A 25125-nucleotide genomic window follows, 5' to 3' on the forward strand; every position below is an offset into this window, starting at 1 on the left:
GGCATCGGCCTTGGCAGACGACATTGATGGAATTTCATCGTCTCGGCCATGACTAGTGGCAGCAGCTTCAGCACGAGGTGGAAGTGGATCTTCATCTTTCCCTATTTTTGGAACCTCAACATTTTTGTTCTCCATATTTTAATAGGCACAACTAAAAGGCACCTCAGGTAAACAATGGAGATGGATGGATACTAGTATACTTATGGATGATGAGTGACTGACGACACAGAGGTAGCTACAGCCGTGGACTACCATACTGCGTCTGCTAGTATAGAGATGATAATTAATGATATAAAAAAAATATATATAACTACTGTAGGTATATATAATATAATGACGGACCTGGTGGACACTGTCAGCAGACTCCTAAACTACTAGTATGAAGAAGAAGATAGAGAAAAAAACCCCACCACAGGTAGGTATACAATTATGGACGAGCACTGACGACACAGAGGTAGGTACAGCCGTGGCCTACCGTACTGCGTCTGCTAGTATAGATAATATACTAAATATATTACTACTGTAGGTATATAATATAATGACGGACCTGGTGGACACTGTCAGCAGACTCCTAAACTACTAGTATGAAGAAGAAGATAGAAAAAAAAAAACCCCACCACAGGTAGGTATACAATTATGGACGAGCACTGACGACACAGAGGTAGGTACAGCCGTGGCCTACCGTACTGCGTCTGCTAGTATAGATAATATACTAAATATATTACTACTGTAGGTATATAATATAATGACGGACCTGGTGGACACTGTCAGCAGACTCCTAAACTACTAGTATGAAGAAGAAGATAGAAAAAAAAAAACCCACCACAGGTAGGTATACAATTATGGACGAGCACTGTCGACACAGAGGTAGGTACAGCCGTGGACTACCATACTGCGTCTGCTAGTATAGATAATATAATAAATATATTACTACTGTAGGTATATAATATAATGACGGACCTGGTGGACACTGTCAGCAGACTCCTAAACTAGTAGTATGAAGAAGATAGAAAAGAAAACCCACCACAGGTAGGTATACAATTATGGACGAGCACTGACGACACAGAGATAGCCACAGCCGTGGACTACCATACTGCGTCTGCTAATATAGAGATGATAAAGATGATAGAGATGAAAAAAAAATATATAACACTACTGTAGGTAAATATTTATATAATATAATGAATGACGGACCTGCTGGACACTGTCAGGAGAATGCGTTTATATAGAATAAAATAAAAAAAACACTACAGGAGTGTTTAACTTTTTCAGGCAGACAATATACTGGTGGTCACTGGCAGCAAAAGTGACTGTGCAGTGTGCACTGTACTCCTGCTATAACTGCTCCCCAGTCTCCCCCACAATTAAGCTGTGTGAGCAGTGAGCACTCAGCAGTCAGATATACATGATATATCATGCAGCACACTGAGGCTGAGCACAGATATGGTATGTGACTGTGTAACGTTTTTTTTCAGGCAGAGAACGGATTATAATAAATAAAACTGGTGGTCACTAACTATCAGCAAAACTCTGCACTGTACTGAGTACTCCTAATGCTCCCCAAAATTAGTAGTAAATCAAGTGTCTCTAAACGGAGAGGACGCCAGCCACGTCCTCTCCCTATCAATCTCAATGCACGTGTGAAAATGGCGGCGACGCGCGGCTCCTTATATAGAATCCGAGTCTCGCGAGAATCCGACAGCGGGATGATGACGTTCGGGCGCGCTCGGGTTAACCGAGCAAGGCGGGAGGATCCGAGTCTGCTCGGACCCGTGCAAAAAAGGCTGAAGTTCGGGCGGGTTCGGATTCCGAGGAACCGAACCCGCTCATCTCTACTTTCCAGGGTCCGAACTGTTCCGGTTTCTATCTAATCCCGTTTTTTTTCATAGTAAAGCATACTAAGTCTTTTTATAACTTAAAATGTATTCCTGGTTTAACATTATTAGAAGTATACGGTAAAGCCGTTATTGACAAAGGTAACTTAATCATTATATAAAACAAACCTATGACTCAGTTATTTAAGAAGTCTTTGTAAACTAGATAAAGTCAAGTCAGTAATGACAGAATTTTGGTTTGTTGTGTCAGAGGATTAAGATCCAAGTGGTTAGCTTCATTTGGTCCCACATTGTTGATGAATACAGAAAACACTTAAATAAGTGTGAGGTATAAGAAGATATATCTTTTAAACTGAGGTATTTTCCTAAGAAAACACTTAATACTGGTGTGATGTTTGCAAGACTAAGGCTCTCATTCAGAGTTGTTTGCTCGCTAGCTGCTGTTAGCAGCCATGCAAACGCTAAGTCACCGCCCCCTGGGAGTGTATCTTAGCTTAGCAGAAGTGAGAACAAGAGGATCGCACAGCGGCTACAAAATAATTTTGTGCAGATTCAGAGTAGCTCCAGATCTACTCCTAGCTTGCGATCACTGCAGACTATTTAGCTCCTGTTTTGACGTCACGAACATGCCCTGCATTCGGCCAACCATGCCTCCGTTTCCTCAGCCACACCTGCATTTTTATGTGGCACGCCTGCTTTTTTCCACACACTCCCTGAAAATGGTCAGTTGACACCCAGAAACACCCACTTCCTGTGAATCACTCTGCAGCCATGAGGTGCTACTGAAAAGCTTCGCTAGACCTTGTGTGAAACTAAATGTTTGTTGTAAAAGTATGACGCGCGTGCACATTGCGCCACATACGCATGCGCATTAGTGACAATTTTTTGCCTGATCGCTGCGCTGCGAACTTAAGCAGCTAGCGATCAACTCGGAATGACCACCTTAGTCTTTTAAACTGAGAGATCCCTAGAAAACACTTATTACTATAAGTGTGATGCTTTAAAGAGTAAATCTTTTAAGCTGAAGAAAATACTGACTTTTGGCCCTCATTCCGAGTCGTTCGCTTGGTAAATTTCTTCGCATCGCAGTGAATTTCCGCTTAGTGCGCATGCGTAATGTCCGCACTGCGACTGCGCCAAGTAATTTTACAATGAAGATAGTATTTTTACTCACGGCTTTTTCTTCGCTCCGGCGATCGTAGTGTGATTGACAGGAAATGGGTGTTACTGGGCGGAAACAGGCCGTTTTAAGGGCGTGTGTGAAAAAACGCTACCGTTTCTGGGAAAAACGCGGGAGTGGCTGGAGAAACGGAGGAGTGTCTGGGCGAACGCTGGGTGTGTTTATGACGTCAAACCAGGAACGACAAGCACTGAACTGATCGCAGATGCCGAGTAAGTCTGAAGCTACTCTGAAACTGCTAAGAAGTTTGTAATCGCAATATTGCGAATCTTTCGTTCGCAATTTTAAGAAGCTAAGATTCACTCCCAGTAGGCGGCGGCTTAGCGTGTGCAATGCTGCTAAAATCGGCTTGCGAGCGAACAACTCGGAATGAGGGCCTTTGTTTTTGATACTGCACAGTGCAATAAAGGTGCAGCCCTGAAGGATTTCGCAATGTGAATTGATCAATCACAAGAAGGGACAGCACTGTGAGCCCCCGTCAGTGCTAGGGAAGGAGAAATAGGCACTTATTGGTGCAAATTGTTTAACGGGCAAAACTTCCCAGAGGAAGGGAAGTGTTTACTAATGAGGGAGATTTGAATCAAACAACAAACACTGGATTGATAAACAAGGTTTTACTGACACTGTAAAGAATTTGAAAACTGTTTCAGGGGCATAAGGTTTAATACATCACCTGTATGAATAAGTAGTTAAAAGCGTATACACATGTCGACAGAAGACGTATGCTCAGAATGTTTGCATTTATAGAAAAGAAAAGGCAGGGCCCTATTATATTGAGAGCCATTTCGTTTTGTGCTGAACCAGGAGTGTGAAAAAATAATACGGACTCAGTAGAAAGTGTTTATACATTGATGGGGTGTCACTTTATTCCAAAACCAAGTGATATCGGTAGACAGTGGCTGAGTTTCCTTGCTAGTTCAGGATATCGAGCATATAGCTTCATATCCTACGATTCTTTGGATCCTGGATATTGATACTTGGAAAAGTAACTAAATGTTAAATGTTACCTAAGATTAATATACTTGAGTGTTAAAATACTTAATGGTTTGGTTGTACCCAACCTCCAGAATAGTTTTAATGTGTCATCCACAAGAACAGTGGATCCAAATTGTTCCCTGGTTTATACAAAAGTATCAGGATGGAAATGTACAATTAGAGATTGTCCAAATTGTAATGTTCCTAGGTCTGAAAAATGCAGACCTAATAATTCTGGGATACTGCCCACAGCACGTAGTACTGGAAGTACTAGAAGCGGTAATAAGGGAAAGTTGAGGGTTACTCCCTATAAGCAAGGTTCCTGGAAATGTGAATGTGATAAGCAAAGAGAAAGGATCCGACAGGCAAAGTAATCATACAGCTACAGCCCGTCTATGTTGTAAATCCCTCAGGGAAACCACAAAAGCTGATTCCATATGGCCGAAGTACTAGTGTGTAAATCCAAAATATTACAAAATATGAACAATAGATAATTGATATATCAAGGTTTATCGTAATAGTAACATTATCAAGTATAATCTGTTATTCTATGTACTCTGCAAATATGCAGGTTGGGGATGGGAAATAAGGTAACAATTCACCTGTTAGTTCTATGTGACTAATAACATGCGGATGTACAAATGTTTATGACTACGGAATATGGATAATATAATATATATAACAGTAAGCAAAAATTGCATTATAAAAATAACTGTCATTTTATTCCTGAATGCCTTAGAATGTTTTAAAGATAATTAGAAAGCAGTAAGTTTTATAGAACATGCTACTGCAAAGTATATTAATGGGTGACGACTATGCATAATTATACAGATTTATATATATTTCCATAAGGTCATTTTTTCACATATGCAATGTAAATTTTAGTTTTGGGTTAGAGAATAATTCTCAGCTGTCAGGTAGCTTAAGGATAGTAAGCATAGTGCTCACTATTACAGTGCTTTATTATTATTATTATTATTATTATGTAAAATACTAAAAGTTTTGTGATGCAGTTTTGATGCGGGGGAAAATGAGTTGGACATTGTAGCTCCAAACATATTGATTGAGAACATTACATACCATGGTGTCAGTCAAATGTGTTGGGAATTGTAAACAAGTTACCAGGTATGAGGGAATAGAATCCTGCTGCATTCTTCGAGGAGTAAATACATGTATTATATATATATATATATATATATATATATATATACCATACCAAATCATTTGGAAGGTGCACTCGCACAAGTAAATAATCGTAGATACTTCTTCATAAAATCACCAAATAGGTATCCCAGATTACACGTATGTTGTCTATAATGATGAATTGATGAGATGATACATCACCTGTCTTGAAAAAGGCCTGTGACCAGACCGAAACATCGACAATAAAAGCTTTGGTGATTTTATGAAGAAGTATCTACGATTATTTACTTGTGCGAGTGCACCTTCCAAATGATTTGGAACTTTCTATGGTATACGTGTGGACCTACTCAGTCCATTAGGAGCACCCACCATTTGATGAACTTTTTCTGATGAGAGTGCAGAATTATTGCTGTTTTTATATATATATATATATATATATATATATATATATATATATATATGAGAATATGAGGGTGTGCAACCCCTGTGTCGGCAACAGTCGCCACTGGCAGTTCGACAAAAGTAACTTTACCCACAGGAGACACAAGGGCTTCAAGAACTGTTTTTTTATGCACAACCAGATTCCTCCACGTTTACTTACAGATCAGGCCATTGAAGCTACTGGATTGGGAGGTCAAGCCCTACCCCCCTGCAAGAAAGTAAGATGTACCCACAACATTCCAGCAAGGATGTAACCTGAAATACAAGCTGCTATACAAGTCTACATCTCACAGGAAAAGTAAGACAAAGAGAAACAACAACTCCCAGCATGGACATCATTATGTTGAACACCAGCATGAGTGGACTTGGACTAAAAAGATGACATGCCAGTAGCAGATGGAAAAAATATACAAATGAAAAAAGGACAAAGTATGAAGAATAATGGATGGATCATAAGAAGAGGTGATAGGAAAAATTAAAAGTTGAGAAGCAATTTGAAGGTTGCATGAAAGTTTAAAGACTACATGGTCTGTTTTAAGAAAAACAAAGAAAAATATCTGACAGTGATCAGTATTGTATGGCAAGATTAAAGCGGTAATCCGTGAGAAGAAGATTTAAAGAACCAGCAGCTCCAGTGTTGAAGCAAATAATAAGGAACAAGACAGAAAAAGTCCCAGAAGGCAAATGAATGATGCTTCCTCTGCCAATATGAAGTACAAGCTTCTTCAGGTGCCTCCCAGTGAACATGTTTCCAGAAGAAACAATGGAAGGTATAATTGCAGTCACCTTGCCCACTGGAGCAGGACATGCATAATTGTATTGAGTCTAATGCATACTGGAGCCAGCAGATGCAGAAGACAGCAGAGGGAGGTATCACAAGAGCTGATGACATCAGAAACTCTAAAAGGGACAGGAGATGCAAGAACTACAGTCACTAATACCAGTCCAGGCTTGACTTCGGAGTACATGTCCAGTGACTTTGCTGGAGCACAATGTACTGAAGCTTATCCAAGCGAGAATATAGTACACATCAGCAGAAGTTGAACTTTCCAGCAACTTATCAAAGGAAAGAACAGAACCATTAAGAAGCAAGTTAGAACAGAAGTTCAGTATTGGCTCATTTCCACAGTACCAGTTATGGAAGAAAGTATGCAATACTACTAGGACCAGAGTACCCCAGGGAGGGGCTGCATCACCAAGTGATTTATCCACACGACACACAGGTAAATACAGGATGTGAATGAACTGCTGATTGCCACTACCACTAAAAGAAGTACCAAGAAAAGACAGTGTCCTTATTGAAGTTTCTGGAAGGACAAGACTGCAGAGCCTCAGAAGGAGAAATTGCAGCTAGCCAAGCAAGCGGTAATCTTCCTAGGACACTCAAGGTACCCGACATCTAATAAAAGTAAGAAGGAAAAAAAATCATACTGCAAGCTAAGATGCCAACTAGTGTCAAGCAAGTCAGATGATCATTCCTGGGCATAGTAGGGTACTGCAGAAAATGGATACCTCTAGCATCAGTCTACATGCAAGCATTGTATGACAACACTGAAAGGGAGGAGGGTCTGCATCCTACACACAGCAACAGATGGATGAAGCAATTGAACAATTGTAAATAGCAGTTGCCTCATCTCACGCCCTAGAACTACCTGACTATTGAAGAAGGAGGCCATATATAGAAGTCCTTATGCAAAATTATGGACTGAGGTGAAGAGAAGACCAGTGGCCTACCACTCAAGCAAGCTTGACAGCAGTACTCAAGGAGCACCTACCGATATCAGAGCAGTGGCAGCAGCAACAGTCCTAGAAGAGGACAAGAGCACAGACACAGTCCTGAATCAGCAGTCCTAGAAGAGAACAAGAGCACAGGCATAGTGCTGAATCATGAACTTATCATCCAAGTACCACATGCAGGTACAGAGAAGCTTCAACAAGCAACAACTAAACACTGTCAGCTGCCAGACTTACCAAGTATGAAGTAGCACTGCTGAGTGCACCAAATGTAACCATCAGAAGATGTACTACCCTCAACCCAGCAACCCTTGTCCAGCATTAATCAATAAAAGTGTTGAATCTCAAGATTCAAAAGGAGGGAAAAACAGATTATCTGGAGGGAAAAACAGATTATCTACTGATGAATCCAAAAGTAAGAAGGTGATGATAAGGACCAGGAAGGTGGTCCAGAAGAGCAAGTTACAGACAGATCATTGTGGATGCAGGACCAGAGGGATGGTCCAGAAGAGGAAGAGAATAATTCTAGTAATCAAAAATTTTCCTTCTCCTTGTGTGGCTTTACTGGAACAAGAACTACCTTAAGCTCAGCATGAGCTATATGTGAATGGATCAAGGTACCATGAGGCTGGAATTCCTCATACAGGATATGTAGTAACCACTGCACATGAAGTTGTGGATTCAGGATCCTTACCATCCCAGTGTGGGCCAGATATGGAAAGGCAGAGGCTTCAAGAAGGCAAGTGGTGAAGACATACAACATGCTTCACTGATCAGACACCAGTTCAGAGCAGGGCCACAGGAAAGGTTACAGTAATGAAGATCCAGGCACATGCAAGAAATGACACTCCTGAAACAAGAGGCAACAATCTGGCAAGATGCTGAAGTCAAGAGGGCAGCAAGATTCCCCCAGCAAGCCTGTAACCATTCCAGTGCTGGACCAGATGCCTGATTATGCTGCGCTGATTGAACGTCAGAACCAAACAGGAAAGAGTAAGAAAGTAGCCTGTGGAAAGAAAAAGCAAACAAACAACCAGTGAAGGTAGCAGTCTACACCACACAGACAGAAGAAACAGAAAGAAGCAAAGCCTCAAATGCCTGGTCTACAGGATTTGAAGAAATTTCAGGAACAAGCAGGTCCCGAAGAAAAAGCAGCATGGCAAAAAAGAAGAGCCGGACAAGAAGAAGACACTGGCTTATGAAAATTAGAAGATAAATTATACTTACCTAGAAGCATATATCCACTTATGTGTTAAGTCAGCCATGGACTCACACACCTGGGAGAGGATCAAATGGAAAATTCAGTTAATAAAAGATGGATAGTACCAGGATGTTATCCTGCAGCAACCAAGTTTGCACAAGCCTACTAGATATGTAGGCCTACTGGAAATGTCCAATCCAGGACAGAAGGTCAAGTCAACCCTTGGAGTGAAACCCCAAAAGTTATTTTCCATTTCAAAGACTGCAAATTTACTATATCTAACTGCCTAAGATGTATTGGTAGCCACAGACATCAGTTATCTGCCAATGGCAAAAGCCACAGCAAAATCAATAGCTAGAAAATTTGTTTCAGAAGTTATTTGAAGATATGGAGTACCAGAAGTTATAGTAGTAGATAGTGGTATTTATTTCATTAAAGAAATAATGTAGTACATAAGGTATGATTTGGGAATACAACAGGCATTCCATGTATCCCCTACAGGTTAGTGGGTGTGTCACAGAAACCACAAAGGGATGCTAAAGTGTTTATTTTTAGTACTGGTTAATAGTAGAACCATATTCAGAAAAACCATAGGTTATTCATCTTATGAAATATTGCTTGATAGCATACCTAAGATAGGATGTTATTATCCATAAGAGTTACAGCATAAATATGGTAATTTGACTGCATATGTTAAAAAGTCTTACTGAAGAAACTGACACTTCTGTATTTTCTAGTTTGGCTTTCTCTCAGATTCAGGAACAAATCTGAATCCCCACTAGCTTTAACCAAGAGATCGGGTGTATCTGGAAAGACACGTGAGGGAGTCACTTGTGCCCAGATTTGATGGTCCATATTGAGTGTTGCTGACCACGCCCACTTATGTGTCAATTAAGGAAAGAAAGACTTGGGTTCCACTGCAAATGTGCTCAAGTTAAGTTTGAACAATGAAATACACAAACATGCAAAGGCTTATTGGGCCTAAACTAGACAGACCACTATGGGTCATTATATTGGGAACTTCGGTACTCATTGTCAAAATATACTCTATATCTCTCATAGGAGAGGGAAGAGAAACTGGCATGTCCGCCAATCCAAAGTTACGTACCAGTGTTTAGTATATAAGTATTTACTTCTTATATATGTGGTACATATATAGTATATAAGGAGCGTGGTATCAAAGTCACTAGATCTTGTGTTAAGCAGATTAAAGTAAAGATTATGAAATCTCTAGAAGTTCAAAGATACCAATTAATTAAGAAATGCTGGGCTCACATGGACCCACATCTGGAAAATGAGGGGAATGGACATCTGTCCCCCCCTGCATATAAGGGTTGTAATTTTCTTTTAAAGCAAATACATACTACTAAATAGAATGTAATATTTTTTAGAATATGTATGAAGAGAACTCCAAGAATGTGTTGTATATTTATTACTAATGAAACAAATAGTGTGCAAGAAGTGGTTTAGAGAAATGTCCTGCTCAAACCCAGCTAATTGGTTTAGCGGGATCAAAGAGTAGATTGTTGGAATAGTGATGTTTTTATTAAAAATTGTTGGCTTAGCAATTTGCATATATCTGTATTTTAAGATGCTATTTTGTTTCCTTTCCTTTCAGCTTGAAAGAAATCTGTAAACTCAAAGATGTGAATCCTCCAAGTTTAAGAAACTACAGAAGAGCTTGGCAAGAAGGAGCCATGAACAGTCTACCTTAATGGATATGAAGCATACGGTTCTTTACCTTCTGTGGGATATAGTGACAAGCACGGTCCTACGGGAACATATCCTTTAGCATCATTATAGCCAGTAGCAGATCTTGCTACGGGCATACAGGATTTTTGCCCGGGGCGCCGCCATCCTGAGGGCGCCACCGCCGTGGCAAGATCCGCTACTTGTGGTGCCCCACGGTGCTGTGCTGTCACTGCTGTGCGGTGCGCGATTATGTCATTGCACACCGCACGGCATTATGGGGCCGTCACATAGATGCTAGGGGTCAAAATTGACCTCTAGTGTCTATACTGTGCTATGGGAGAGACGCCATGACGTCTCTCCCATAGATCAGAGGAGCGGCACTGGTGGCCGGACATGGAGATGGAGGTCAGCAGCGGTTGGGAATCAGGAGCGGGGATGGTGAGTATTAATTAATTTATTTTATTTTATTTTTTGTAAGCGGCACAAACTAAGGGGCACAAATGGTGGCACAGTACTGGGGGCACAAACTGGGGGCACAAAAGGGGAACAGTACTGGGGGCACAAACGGGGGCACAACTCTACAGGGGGCATACCTGACCATGCCCCTTTATGAAGCCATGCCCCTATTTTCGCCCGGGGCACCACAAGGGCTAGAACTTGCAATGATTATAGCTAAACTGCTTGCTTAGTCTTTTGTAGGTAGAGTTTGTGTGATGCCTTGTACCTCAACTGTAATGTCATTTTATTATGAAAAGGAGGGACTGAGGAAGATAAATGTATTGAGTTTAAGCAGTGTCAGCCATTTTGTTAAGTAGCAGCCATGATGTAGTGAAGTAGAAGTTTATTTGCTGGATAAATCATAATAATGCTGACATTTCATAGTACGTTAGTACATGTTTTTAGACAGTTTGTGTGTTTAGACTTCTTGTGAAGGACACGTAGGAGGGTGTCAGCCTGAGAGAAGTTATGAGAAGAGATGCATTATTGTTTTTGAAATGTGACGTGTATCAAGTGTTCATGCAAGTACCCTTTTTCTCTATATAATGTCATGCTTAATAAAGTAGAGCAGTCTCGTTTGGTGGACATACTGTAACTGCATGTGTTGTCTGCTTCCTGGGATTCCCAATCGATTGGTAAACAAAGGGCAACAAACAGACAATTGAAGGAGATTGATACTAGGAGGTTTATCTCTGACAATACCCTCCAACTGTACCTTTTTGGCTGGTACAGTACCTTTTTTATGGTCTGTACCGATTTTTGACTCTCAAAACTTTTATTGAAAGTATAGGAAAGGGGGCGTAACTACGGCCGCTTTACCTATGACCACGCCCCCTTTCCTAATTAGTAACGGTTTTTATGTGTAAAATGTTGGAGGGTATGGGGATGTGGCTGCTACGGGTCCAGGCTGTCCCTGGGGCCCACGTCCTACACTTCCCCTCCACCTAATTGCTGAACCCCGGCCATTGATGCTTGTATCTGCAGACACACCAACTCACACCGCCTCTCCTGAGTACTAACTGATGCTGTGAGGAGGCGTGGCTGAGTCTGCAGTGACATCACGGACCCTCCTCCTCCCAGTGACTGTGAGGAGAGATGATATGGAGATGACTGGGAGAGCAGATGTGGCTGCAGGGCAGCAGCACACTGCTAACACGTATAAAGCTGCAAATGAGGCCCCAGTAGTGAGTGCCCAGCCACTACGGGTAATCCACTAGTTGGGTATTAAAGTAGTCATGGGGGGGTGAAGGGGATCTTTTAGAAGTCCACGGAAGGGGGACGACGACGTGCCTTTGAGCCCCCACTGGCATAGCTACGCCCCTGGTTATTATGTTACTAACTGCAAACACATCTGAATAAGCCCCAGTGTCCTTGTTGACATTGCCAGAATCTTCATGTTGACTTTCTAAATGTGTACAAATGTGTACATGTTGTACCCCACCCTTCAAATCTTACCTTCGCTTGTCCGCAAATGGCAAGGCTTCAAAAAGTTCTTGATACTGAGAACTTATGATGTCAATGACATCTTCATGTTTGTAAAGGTTATTCAAAACCTGTAGGTAAGAAAATATTATATTAAAATCAGTTAGTAGAATGTTTTTAAAATGCAAGTATAAATCAAATAGCTGCCAGTATACAGTATTAAACGTGCATGCAACACACATATAAAAATTAATTTGCACCCCTTGCACTGCAACACAGTTTGTCCCGCTGCACAGTTACTTGCTCTTTACTGCTTTACTGCCACCTCAGAATCAGACCCATAGTGTTATAAAGCTGCATTTACTGTATAATGCACATGTCTTGGGACACTGGCATCTTCAAGATGACACTCACTAAGTATTACTGCTATAACATGATGGTAATGGAGTGCGTTACTGTCCTATCTCCACATCACCTTTACGGAGGCATTAGACCTCTTTACCAAGATGGCCACTGACAGTACTGCTATACATGCAAGGTGCCATATTGTCACAGTATTTGAATATGACAGTACTACACAGTCATGTAGTACTGTGCTTTGGGAGACTCTGTGTGATATCCTGCTTACACATGACCGGATGGTCCTCTGTACGTACGTTTCACTTCACCTGTGCTGTCACTATTAATGTTAGTATGGCCAGATCAGTGCTACCTTAACAGCAGTGTAGGCCCCTGGGAAAAGCAATGCACTGGAGCCCCTACCCATCCTTCAGGAATAGGGGTAGGGGGTGCTATCAGTGGCAGCTTTGATGTCCCGTGGGTGGTAGGGGGTTCTATCTTCCGCTCAGCATGTAGGACCTGGAGCAGTAATTTCTACTAATTACTCCTTTACTGCGCAGATGGTGGGCGATGGGGCAGGAGGGAGAACACTAAACTGTAGAAGTGGCCATTGCACTGAATGATGGGGCCCCAGTACATGACTTCCAGGGTTGTAGGGGGTGTTTAAAAAGGAGGGAGAAGAGTGGTGGATAGTGGAGTGGTCTTAATATTCATCCTTTTCCGGTGGGAGGGCAGCTAGCATGACTGCAGATAGCTCCAATTTTTGGAAATAGATTTCTTAGCTTTCAATAGAATAAACAATTAGAGAGTCCCACCTTTCAGGAGGTGCTTAGGGATCAGAGTTCAGGAGCTGGAGCAATCCACCAATGAAAATATAAAACTGCATACCAGGCATGTGGAGCTGGAATAGGGACCAGCTGCTGGAAGGCTGATATCTCTGGTTTGGGCACAGTGAAGACAAGCTGCCAGTGTGCACCGAAAGGGAAGATTCTCCTCATAAAAACTCTAAGTCAGACAGAATATAAATAAAAACTGGTACCCATGGAAAAAGGGGACTCTCAGCTATCATCTTAGGGCCCTTATAATCCTGGGGCTCTTAGGCTACTGCCCAATGAGCCCATGCAAAAAGACAGCCTTGTTGGCATCAGAAGGGGGGTGCGGCAGGTGTAGCCCGCACACAGGTGTCACCCTCAGAGCAGGTGACACCAAAATGCCGGCTACTCCACAGTGACAGGAACCAGGGGCTGCAGTGTAACATTCTCCTGCAGCACCTTACTCCTGTCATAGTAAAGGAGCCAACACTGCATACAGCCCTATCTCCGGGGAAGCCAGCATCTCCGTGGATGCTGGGCACGCCTCCCAGCGTGATGAAACCGGGGGCTGCCCCCAAAGCCATGCCCCTTTCTAATGAGGCCACACCCACTATCCAGGTTCCCTCTCTATTCCACGCCCCTCCATGGTAGGCTATGCCCCTTTTTCACACACGGCGGGGGGGGGGGGGGGGGTACACACAGAGTGTCACCTACACATGGTGATGCCTCTGAGTACGGATGTATACCATTACACTGCAATATACCTGAAACCCTGGTTAAGTCTCACTGCGTGAACTAAACTCCATGGGTTCACATATGCTGGTGGTTACTGTTTTATTCATCCTGTTACAGAACCATCTTAACAGCATTGTAGGTCCTGGGCAAAGCAATGCATTGGGGCCCCTACACACCCAATCACAGGAACCAATTTTTAAAAAATCGTACCATGACTCTCCTGTGGTCTTGCGCCATCTCTCCACATGCTTCCATATGGTGAATGGCTGTCAGCTCCAATCTTCCACTAATCAGCATGCTTATAATCACTCACTGTCTGGCTGCAGGTCGAAAGACAGGTAGAGAATGCGGCCTCAATCCTCTGATTGTTTGGCCACCCATCTCTGCTTAAAGGGTACTAGAATTGTGAGGCCCTGTGCAGCTGCCCAGTTGGCCTCTATGTTAAGATGGCCTGCCTATTTATATCACAAATAGCACACATATATCAACAGGTTATGGGCCCAGGCACTACAAGCACCATAGAATGATGCATGTGAAAATAAACAGTGAGACTTGCTGACTTAATCAGCATACAGTATGTACACAATAGCAGCATAACGCAATGAGGTACATAAAACTCAGAGATTCAGAAACATATGTCTCATGGAAAATGAATGACTGGAAAGTTACTATTAATTCAGGTAACAGTCCTAATACCGATGTTATAGATAAAGCCATGTGAATCATAGTTTAAAGTGTGGAACAACATTTAATTCATAATACAGGGTGAAGGTGTCAGCACATGACATGTGGACAGCCCTGCAGACAGCATATGAGGATAACGGTCTCATAAAAATATTTAATCCAAGGTGAATATTATAGATTACCAAGTAAGTGAATGCACAAGTATGAGTGATTATATCAACAAGAGGATGTCCATACTGTATCTTATCAATTGTCTGTAGGAGTCCAAGTTGAGGAAGAGCAGATCGGTATGGCAATGGTACAGAACTTAACATCGGAATTATATTTTCTAGTAGTAGCTTTAGAAGCGAATACAACCAAACTATCAACAGAGATCATTAGGACAAAATTGCTGCAGTTCCAAGAATGTGTACCAGTTGAATTAAATGCTGAGAATACTGCATTACACACTAAAGCTGTAAAGCCAAGAAAACTCAAGTATAAGTGCTACTCCATGTATATCATATAACAGGACACAAGGGCCAAAATTTACTAAAAATCCGAGTTTGTTCGATTTGTGTGTTTTTTTCTAAGTCCCAACACGGGAATTCACTAAGCACAAATCTCGGCAGTGTTTGGACTATTCGTAATGTTTAGAATGACAAAGGTCAGAAATACGAATGACTAGACAGTCGGTCAAACGCGGCTGTTATTTCATACAATACGGGTATTCACTACTCATTCGTATTTGGGTGTTAGTCTCTGAGTGGTCAAGTGCGGGTGTATTTTTTTGTGAATCGTTAAAAAAAGCAGCAAAAAAATAGACCTGCTTTTTCCAGTCGAGTTCGGATAATCATGCCTGGATCAGTGAGATCTGTGCATGGTTATCTATGGGAAAGGGTCTGTTTACTGTAAAAAATTGTAAAAAAAATTGCGTGTGGTCCCCCCTCTTAAGCCAAACCAGCCTCGGGCTCTTTGAGCCGGTCCTGGTTAAAAAAATATGGGGAAAAATTGACCGGGGTTCCCCCATATTTGATCAACCAGCACCGGGTTCTGCGCCTGGTCCTGGTGCAAAAAATACGGGGGACAAACAGTGTAGGGGTCCCCCTTATTTTTTGAACCAGCACCGGGCTCCACTAGTCAGAGAGATAATGCCACGGCCGGGGGACACCTTTATATAGGTCCCTGTGGCCCTGGCATTAAATCACTAACTAGTCACCCCTGGCCGGGGTACCCTGGAGGAGTGGGGACCCCTTAAATCAAGGAGTCCCCCCCTCCAGCCACCCAAGGGCCAGGAGTGAAGCCCAAGGCTGTCCCCCCCATCCATGGGCTGTCCCCCCCATCCTCCCCCGCAAGCTGGTACTTAGAGAACCACAAGTACCAGCATGCGGGGGTTAAACGGGGCCGCTGGCACCTATAGTTCTTCTGCAAAAAAAATACCCAAATAAAAACAGGACACACACACCTTGAAAGTACAACTTTATTACATTCATTCCGACACACACATACTTACCTATGTTCAGATGCCGACTCGGCCCACGTCTCGACGTCGATTCCAGGGTACCTGAAAATAAAATTATACTCACCTAAATCCAGTGTGTCGTGTCCTTTGTTTAAGTCCACGTACTTGGCAAAAAAACAAACCGCATACCTGATCCACGCACTACAAGGAGTCCCATGTTTACACATGGGACCCCTTTCCCCATCTTCCAGGACCCCCCTGACTCCTGTCAAAGAGGGTCCCTTCAGCCAATCAGGGAGCGCCACGTCGTGGCACCCTCCTGATTGGCTGTGACCTCCTGTAGTGTCAGTGAGGCTGTGCTGTGAAGATACAATGTAGCGCATAGGCGCACCATTGTAACCAATGATGGGAACTTTGCGGTCAGCAATTGACCGCGAGTAACCTCAACCGCTGACCGCAAAGTTCCCATCATTGGATACAATGGTGCGCCTATGCGCTACATTGTATCTTCACTGCACAGCCTCACTGACACTACAGGAGGTCACAGCCAATCAGGAGGGTGCCACGACGTGGCGCTCCCTGATTGGCTGAAAGGACCCTCTTTGACAGGAGTCAGGGGGGGTCCCAGCAGACGGTGAAAGGGGTCCCATGTGATTTAAGGGGTCCCCACTCCTCTAGGGTACCCCGGCCAGGGGTGACTAGTTAGTGATTTAATGCCAGGGCCGCAGGGACCTTTATAAAAGTGTCCCCCCGGCTGTGGCATTATCTCTCTGACTAGTAGAGCCCGGTGCTGGTTCAAAAAATACGGGGGACCCTTACGCTTTTTGTCCCCCGTATTTTTTGCACCAGGACCAGGCGCAGACCCCGGTGCTGGTTTATCAAATATGGGGGAACCCCTGTCAAATTTTTTCCCATATTCTTTCAACCAGGACCGGCTCAAAGAGCCCGAGGCTGGTTATGCTTTGGAGGGGGGACCCCACGCAATTTTTTTCAGAATTAAAAACAATTAAAACACCTTTTTAAGGTACACAATGAAGCCCAGCACGGATAAATGATCCGGCCGGGATTCCTTGTGTTTTGTCAGGCAGTGTTTTACTCATCATTCCCGTAAAATACTGCCTGACATTACGAATCACATCGACATCGGAAAAAAACGAATGTGCAAAACTCGGCAGCTTAGTGAATGATCGTATCAGGATTCAAAAAGTTGCAGTAAAATGCACCCGATACCATTCGAGTTAAAACACCCTTAAAAACGGCAAAAACCCGAATATTAGTAAATAAACCCCAAAGTATCTGAATGCAAACTGGAAAAAAAAATTTAAATGAAGTGTAACAGCAAAGATGAGTTAGCTTTAACTGTCAGACAGTATTGCTGGTATATTGACTCAGGAGCCACAAGACATTTCCATTGTAATTAGGAATGTTTCAATACATTATGCTTGATGTGTGATCCTATAATAGTCAAAGAAATGGGAGACAAGGTATTTACAGCAACAAAAGTTGGGACAATCGTGCCTCACCTGAGAATAGGGGTTGCAACCAAAGTCACAGAACTCCAAGATGTGCTATATATACACCAGATAAGGGGACAAACCTCATTACCATAAGTATCCTAGAGCAGAAAGGGGACAGTGTCCAGTTTGCTTAAGGAAAGAGCATTGAGTTAGATTTGGGTGGGTTATTTTGTTTCTGTGCAGGGTAAATACTGGCTGCTTTATTTTTACACTGCAATTTAGATTGCAGATTGAACACACCCCACCCAAATCTAACTCTCTCTGCACATGTTATATCTGCCTCCCCTGCAGTGCACATGGTTTTGCCCAATTGCTAACAAAAAACCTGCTGCGATCAACTTGGAATTACCCCCATTGTGTGGAACAAAAGTGGGACTGTGAGAGAAACAGGAAGCCAATGCTGACAATTACATGTCCTAAACACAGAGGAGTGTTATGTGATGAAGACTTGTGATTCGCAATCTATGGACCTCTGGCACAGACGGCTAGGCCATCTTGAGTATAACAGCATCCAGAAACTTCTTGATGGGATGGTGACAGGATTATCTGTGAGTAACACAAAAAGACCAAACTGTGTTGAAAGAAATGTGGACTGGTTTTTGATACAAAGTTGTTTGTTGTATGTTTCATGTAACTTGAGTAAGCTTGTAGTAATGAGTTGTGTTGGGAATGTAGTGGTCAACTGTGCCCTTATCAAGATGGCCACTGACTGCTACTGTGCATGTGCGGTGCCATCTTGTCACTGTGGGGGTTATTCAGAGATTAACACAGATTGCTACATATGCAGCCAGATCTGTGTTCTTCTCTGCACATGCTGGGGGCTGCCCAGCACAGGGCAATGCTGCCCACCACCGGCAAACTGCGCTTCTGGCCGCATCAACGGCAGGTGTTTGAGTGCCAGGGAGCTGGGAAAGTTCCTGCTGGACTGGTCCCATGCTCACCTCTGCTGGGCCGGGTGGCGGCTACCACAATCGCAGCTCAGCACAGAGTTCGCCTTCCTTCCTCAATGTGTTTTATGTTTTTTTATGTGATTTTTTTGTATACGCATGCTCCGCCCATGCGTCCTGACTGTGTTTGTCAGAAGCACGCAAGAAGTATATTAGAAATGTTTTGGGCTTTCCTAGGTGGTTACAGGGGATTGGATAATCAGACACAGATGTGCTGGAATACTGGTTGCTGAATCACTCACATTGGAGGCCATAAAGTGTCAATGGTAGACATCAACAGGGGCTTTTCAATCCTCACAAATTCGGGTATACAGCCGTACACCACGGAAGGGCTATGTAGCACCTTTAGCATAAAGTCGCAGACACAATTACAGCAAAAGACGCAAGGATGGCTTAAATCTCAGAATCAGGCCCAATGAGTAGGGAGCCTCCCCCCTCAACAGACCCTGCCCCCATCAGGGCTGCTTCCAGAAATTTCCTGTTCTGATTCTCCATCCAAATCCACCTCTGTTTAGTGGCACAGTACTAAACGGATGTGTAGTACTAACAGTAGCTCTAGAAGACTCTGGGGTCCCATTACTAAGCCTTAGAGAGAGATAAAGTAAATGGAAATAAAGTACCAACCAGTCAGCTCCTAGCTTTCATTTTTCAAAACAGCCTGTAACATGGCAGTTAGGAGCTGATTGGCTGGTACTTTATCTCCAACGACTTTATCTCCACCCAAGGCTGTTAGGCGCCGGGGTCCGCTCGTCTGCGCGGCCCGGCGCCTAGCAACTAGGGACGCCGTGCGCGTACAGCCGCCGGCTCCCTAGCAACGCTAGACGCTGGGCGCGCTGAGCCGCACGGACCCTAGCAACGGGGACGCCACTGGCGGACCGCGTTCCCCGTTGCTGGGTCCTTTTGAATTAATAGTGCACCTGTTTTCTGGCCGTGCAGCAAGGCAGCTGCACGGCATTTATTCTAATCAGCTCTGTCAGCAGCTGATTGGAGGACTCCTGATTAAATACACTCTCAGGGCTTCTCACAGACGCCGGTAATAGCTTCTTGCATGCTGTCCTGTTTGCTGAGAGTCTGTTTCCAGTCCTGCTGTATCCGGTCATTCTGGTTCTCTGAAGCCCTGTACTCGGGAGTTATCATCTCGTCCCTGGAGTCCTGAACTGATCACCGTTTATCATCCAGTGGTGTTCGTGAGTAGCGGCTTTGCCGTGTGTAGCGGCTCGGCCGCTTTACCCCTTTTATTTTGTGTTTGGGGCATTTGCGGAGGGTTCCGCTTCCACAGGTCCACTCTGGTATTCGGCGGTGCCGGGTAGGAGTATTGGGCAAGTGGATATTTTGGTTGTCCTTTTCCCTGGCGGTTTCTCCGCACATACTTTAGGGTTTGAGTTTGCTTGTAGCCCCTGGCCAGGTTGTCTAGTTAGAGGGCCTCTTGTTATCATCCTGTCTCGGACTTCCCTTTGTCTCTCACTAAGACCGGGGGGCATCGGAGTTGGGCAGACATAATCCGCCCTTCAAACGCGGCTGCCAAGGGCTCAAGAAACCATAGTCTCGCAAGGGATTTCTGACAGCACGGGTGAGACAACAGAGTTAGGGCGCCAGGGGCTATGGTTCTTTCCTATTCCCTTCCCCAGCATTCCGTTCCAGTGCTCCGGTCCTTGCCATAAGATCTCCTCTGACCAGGAGTGCTGGAATCATAACATTATTACCGGCCATAACAAAACTTAAAATTAAACGGGGTTTAATTTTTTCTAATTCAGTTTTGTGAGAGTTTATCGGCCTCATGAATCCAACAGGTTTAGGGCCAAATCCTGGTCAGCTCTTAGTCAGCCAGATTCATGAACTTACTCAGATGGTTCAGGATCTTTCTCTTCGGGTGAAGTCGCAGGAAGATATTTTGCGAGCTTCCCCAAGGGTAGTCCCTGAACCAAAGATGCATTTGCCTGACCGTTTTTCTGGTGATAGGAAAGAGTTTTTTAATTTTAAAGAATCCTGTAAACTTTATTTTCGTTTAAGACCGACTTCCTCGGGTACTGAGTCTCAGCGGGTCGGGATTATTATTTCTTTGCTCCAGGGGGATCCTCAGACCTGGGCATTTGGTTTAAAAGCAGAGGATCCGGCATTGTTGTCAGTTGACGCTTTTTTTGGGTCGTTAGGGCTCCTGTATGATGACCCTGATAGAGAAGCAATCGCCGAAAGTCAGTTGCGCGCTCTCAGACAGGGTAGGAGTCCTGCGGAGGTTTATTGTACGGAGTTTCGCCGTTGGTCGAACGACTGTGGCTGGAATGACCCAGCCCTGCGCAGTCAGTTTCGCCTCGGCTTATCAGAGTCTATAAAAGACAGTCTCCTTCAGTACCCCGCTCCTGAGACTCTCGATAAGCTCATGGAGCTTTCTATTAAGATTGATCGTCGTCTCAGAGAGCGGAGGGCTGAAAAAGGAGCACCTGTAAGGTCAAGTCCATGTGTATATTCCATTCCTGAAGACGTAGAGGAGCCCATGCAGATGGGTCTCTCCCGGCTGTCTCCTGAAGAAAGAGCCAGAAGGCAAAATTCCGGTCTTTGTCTGTACTGTGGGGGTAAGGGACATTTTGCTCGTAATTGTCCGAACAAGTCGGGAAACGCTTTGACCAGGTGAATTGTGAGGGGGTTCACCTAGGTCTGAAGCTTATCTCCTCGAATAACTCCCTTTTAGTCCCAGTTAAAGTTTCCTTTGGCAGCCTCAGTTCTTCGGTGTCGGCTTTTGTCGACAGTGGAGCTGCTGGAAACTTTATGGACTTTACTTGGGCTAAAGCCTTAGGCATTCCTCAGTTACATTTGGGTAGGTGTGTCACCATGCATGACTTAGATGGGAGTCCGCTGTCCAATGGGGTTATCTCTCTTTGTACACCCCCGGTACTACTTACTGTAGGAGCTCTACATTCCGAAAAGATCGAGTTCTTTCTTACACATTGCCCAGCAGTTCCAGTTGTTCTGGGTCACCCTTGGCTGGCCTTTCATAATCCCACCATTGATTGGCGGTCGGGGGAGATTTCACAATGGGGTACCTTTTGTGATAAGGAATGTATTACGTTTCCAGTCAGAGTAGCAGCTACCATTCCCGAACTCATTCCTGTGGAATACCAGGAGTTTGCTGATGTTTTCTCCAAAGGCAATGCGGACATTCTGCCTCCCCATCGGCCTTATGATTGTGCTATTGAGCTAATTCCTGGTGCCGCATTGCCAAAGGGAAGATTATATGCTTTATCCGGGCCAGAAACTGTGGCCATGAATGATTATGTTAAGGAGAGCCTAGGGAAAGGATTTATTAGACCATCAAAATCTCCTTTAAGTGCAGGCTTCTTCTTTGTGGAGAAAAAGGATGGCTCGCTTAGACCTTGCATTGACTTTAGAGCCCTGAATAAGATCTCAGTTAAAAATACTTATCCTTTGCCGCTGATTTCTGTCCTCTTTGATCAGTTACGTTTGGCTGTGATTTTTTCTAAAATTGACCTTAGAGGAGCGTACAACCTCATCCGAATCAAATCTGGAGATGAGTGGAAGACGGCCTTCAGTACTCAGTCGGGTCACTACGAGTACCTGGTGATGCCGTTCGGCTTGTCTAATGCTCCAGCAGTTTTTCAAGACCTCATTAACGATGTGCTCCGTGACTTCTTAGGGAAATTCGTGGTCGTTTACTTAGACGACATCCTGATTTATTCTGAATCAATGGAACAACATGTTACCCAGGTGCGTCTGGTTCTTCAAAAGTTACGTGAGAATCATTTATATGCCAAGCTGGAGAAGTGTGAGTTTCATGTCACGGAGGTATCTTTGTTAGGGTACATTATTTCCACTCGGGGATTTTCCATGGAACCAAAGAAGCTCCAGGCCATCCTTAGTTGGGCGCAACCCACCAATTTAAAAGCAATTCAGCGCTTTTTAGGGTTTGCGAATTATTATAGGAGGTTCATTCATTCTTTTTCTGACCTGGTTGCTCCCATTGTAGCTCTGAAAAAGAAGGGAGCGGATCCTACCAACTGGTCGCGTGAAGCTGAGTTGTCCTTTCGGGCCTTGAAACAAGCCTTTGTCTCGGCTCCAGTCCTCAGACATCCCAATCCGGAATTGCCCTTTGTTGTGGAGGTTGATGCCTCGGAGGTTGGAGTGGGGGCTATCCTTTCTCAAAAGGATCTGGAGTCTCTGGAGTTACATCCTTGTGCCTTTATGTCCAGGAAATTCTCCTCCGCTGAATCCAACTATGACGTTGGTAATCGGGAGTTACTGGCGATAAAGTGGGCTTTCGAGGAGTGGAGGCATTGGCTGGAGGGAGCAAAACATACTATTTCAGTATTGACTGACCATAAAAACCTGCAATACATCGAATCAGCTAAGCGGCTTAATGCCCGGCAGGCACGTTGGGCTTTATTTTTTACTCGTTTAAAATTTATAATCACTTTCAGGCCTGGTTCCAAGAATACCAAGGCTGATGCCCTGTCACGCAGCTTTCTTCCGGTTCACAATAACAGTCCTGTTACTCCCATACTTCCATCTTCGGTCATTTGGGCAGGCCTCACACAAGATTTATTTACCCAGTTAAAACAGCTTCAACACCAAGCTCCTGGAAATACTCCTGCTGGTCGTCTTTACGTCCCTGAGTTTTTGAGAGCTACTGTTTTGACTGAATTCCATGATAACAAAGTTTCCGGGCATCCGGGAATCTCTAAAACTTTGGAGTTAGTCTCCCGCTCAGTATGGTGGCCTGGTCTTTCTAAAGACGTTAAGGAGTTTGTTTATTCATGTCAGGTTTGTGCACAGCATAAGGTTCCCCGTTCCTTGCCTATCGGGCAACTTATGCCCTTAAATGTCCCTCTCAGGCCATGGTCTCATATTTCCATGGATTTTGTGGTAGACCTTCCCCTTTCAGCCGGATTCCAAGTCATATGGGTGGTAGTGGACCGTTTTAGCAAGATGGCTCATTTCATTGCTCTTCCCCGACTGCCATCTGCCCAAGGGTTGGCAGTTTTGTTTCTCCGCCATGTTTTCAGACTTCATGGGTTGCCTACTGATATTGTTTCTGATCGGGGTCCACAATTCATCGCACAATTCTGGAAGTGTTTTTGTGCTTCATTAAAGATGAAATTGTCGTTAACATCCGGTTACCACCCACAATCCAACGGGCAAACCGAGCGAGTTAACCAATCATTGAAACAGTATTTGCGTTTGTATTCAGCCAAACTCCAGAATGATTGGTCCGAGTTTCTTCCGTTGGCGGAGTTTGCCTACAATAATTCTTGTCATTCCTCCACTAAAGTGTCTCCATTCTTTTCAGTTTTTGGTTTTCACCCCAGAGCTAATTCTTTTTTTCATCATTCCTCAGTCTCCTCGCTAACCTTAACCTCCCATCTCAGAGCCATTTGGAAAAAAGTGCACCTTGCTCTCAGAAAAGCGGCCATTCGAGAGAAAAAAATTTCTGACAGGCTCAGACGTCCTTGCACTTTTAAGGTGGGAGATAGGGTATGGTTGTCGACTCGTAACATCAGGCTTCGACAATCCTTGGCTAGATTGGGACCCAAATTTATTGGGCCATTTCTTATTATTAAAAGAGTCAACCCAGTTGCCTTCCGGTTACGTTTACCAAGATCTCTCAGGATTGGAAATACGTTTCATTGCTCCCTGTTGAAACCATACGTTTCTTCCAGTAGATTTCCTCGGAGGATCTCTCAGGGTAGATCTCCGGTGGATGTACAGGGACAACAGGAGTTCTTGGTGGAGAAGGTTCTCGATTCCAAATTGTCCCGGGGCCGGCTTTATTTTCTGGTTCACTGGAGAGGCTATGGTCCGGAGGAAAGGTCTTGGGTCCTGGATAAGGATCTTCATGCCCCGAGGCTCAAGAGGGCATTTTTTCGGGAATTTCCTCGGAAACCTGGCTTTAGGGGTTCCAGTTGACCCCTCCTCAAGGGGGGGGTACTGTTAGGCGCCGGGGTCCGCTCGTCTGCGCGGCCCGGCGCCTAGCAACTAGGGACGCCGTGCGCGTACAGCCGCCGGCTCCCTAGCAACGCTAGACGCCGGGCGCGCTGAGCCGCACGGACCCTAGCAATGGGGACGCCACTGGCGGACCGCGTTCCCCGTTGCTGGGTCCTTTTGAATTAATAGTGCACCTGTTCTCTGGCAGTGCAGCAAGGCAGCTGCACGGCATTTATTCTAATCAGCTCTGTCAGCAGCTGATTGGAGGACTCCTGATTAAATACACTCTCAGGGCTTCTCACAGACGCCGGTAATAGCTTCTTGCATGCTGTCCTGTTTGCTGAGAGTCTGTTTCCAGTCTTGCTGTATCCGGTCATTCTGGTTCTCTGAAGCCCTGTACTCGGGAGTTATCATCTCGTCCCTGGAGTCCTGAACTGATCACCGTTTATCATCCAGTGGTGTTCGTGAGTCGCGGCTTTGCCGTGTGTAGTGGCTCGGCCGCTTTACCCCTTTTATTTTGTGTTTGGGGCATTTGCGGAGGGTTCCGCTTCCACAGGTCCACTCTGGTATTCGGCGGTGCCGGGTAGGAGTATTG

The 25125-nt window shown here is 44.4% G+C and overlaps 1 protein-coding gene across 1 annotated transcript in view; it reads right to left on the bottom strand.

Moving 5' to 3' along the window:
• Positions 1 to 25125, bottom strand: part of LOC134944000 (uncharacterized) — a 158382-nt gene that overhangs the window by 99675 nt on the left and 33582 nt on the right. Inside the window, exon 4 of the mRNA XM_063932545.1 lies at positions 12155 to 12252. Within this exon, the coding sequence (XP_063788615.1) occupies positions 12155 to 12252 (98 nt within the window). The remainder of the gene's footprint in view (positions 1 to 12154; positions 12253 to 25125) is intronic.

Source organism: Pseudophryne corroboree, chromosome 7, assembly GCF_028390025.1.
Source record: "Pseudophryne corroboree isolate aPseCor3 chromosome 7, aPseCor3.hap2, whole genome shotgun sequence".
In the NCBI taxonomy this organism is placed as follows: domain Eukaryota; kingdom Metazoa; phylum Chordata; class Amphibia; order Anura; family Myobatrachidae; genus Pseudophryne; species Pseudophryne corroboree.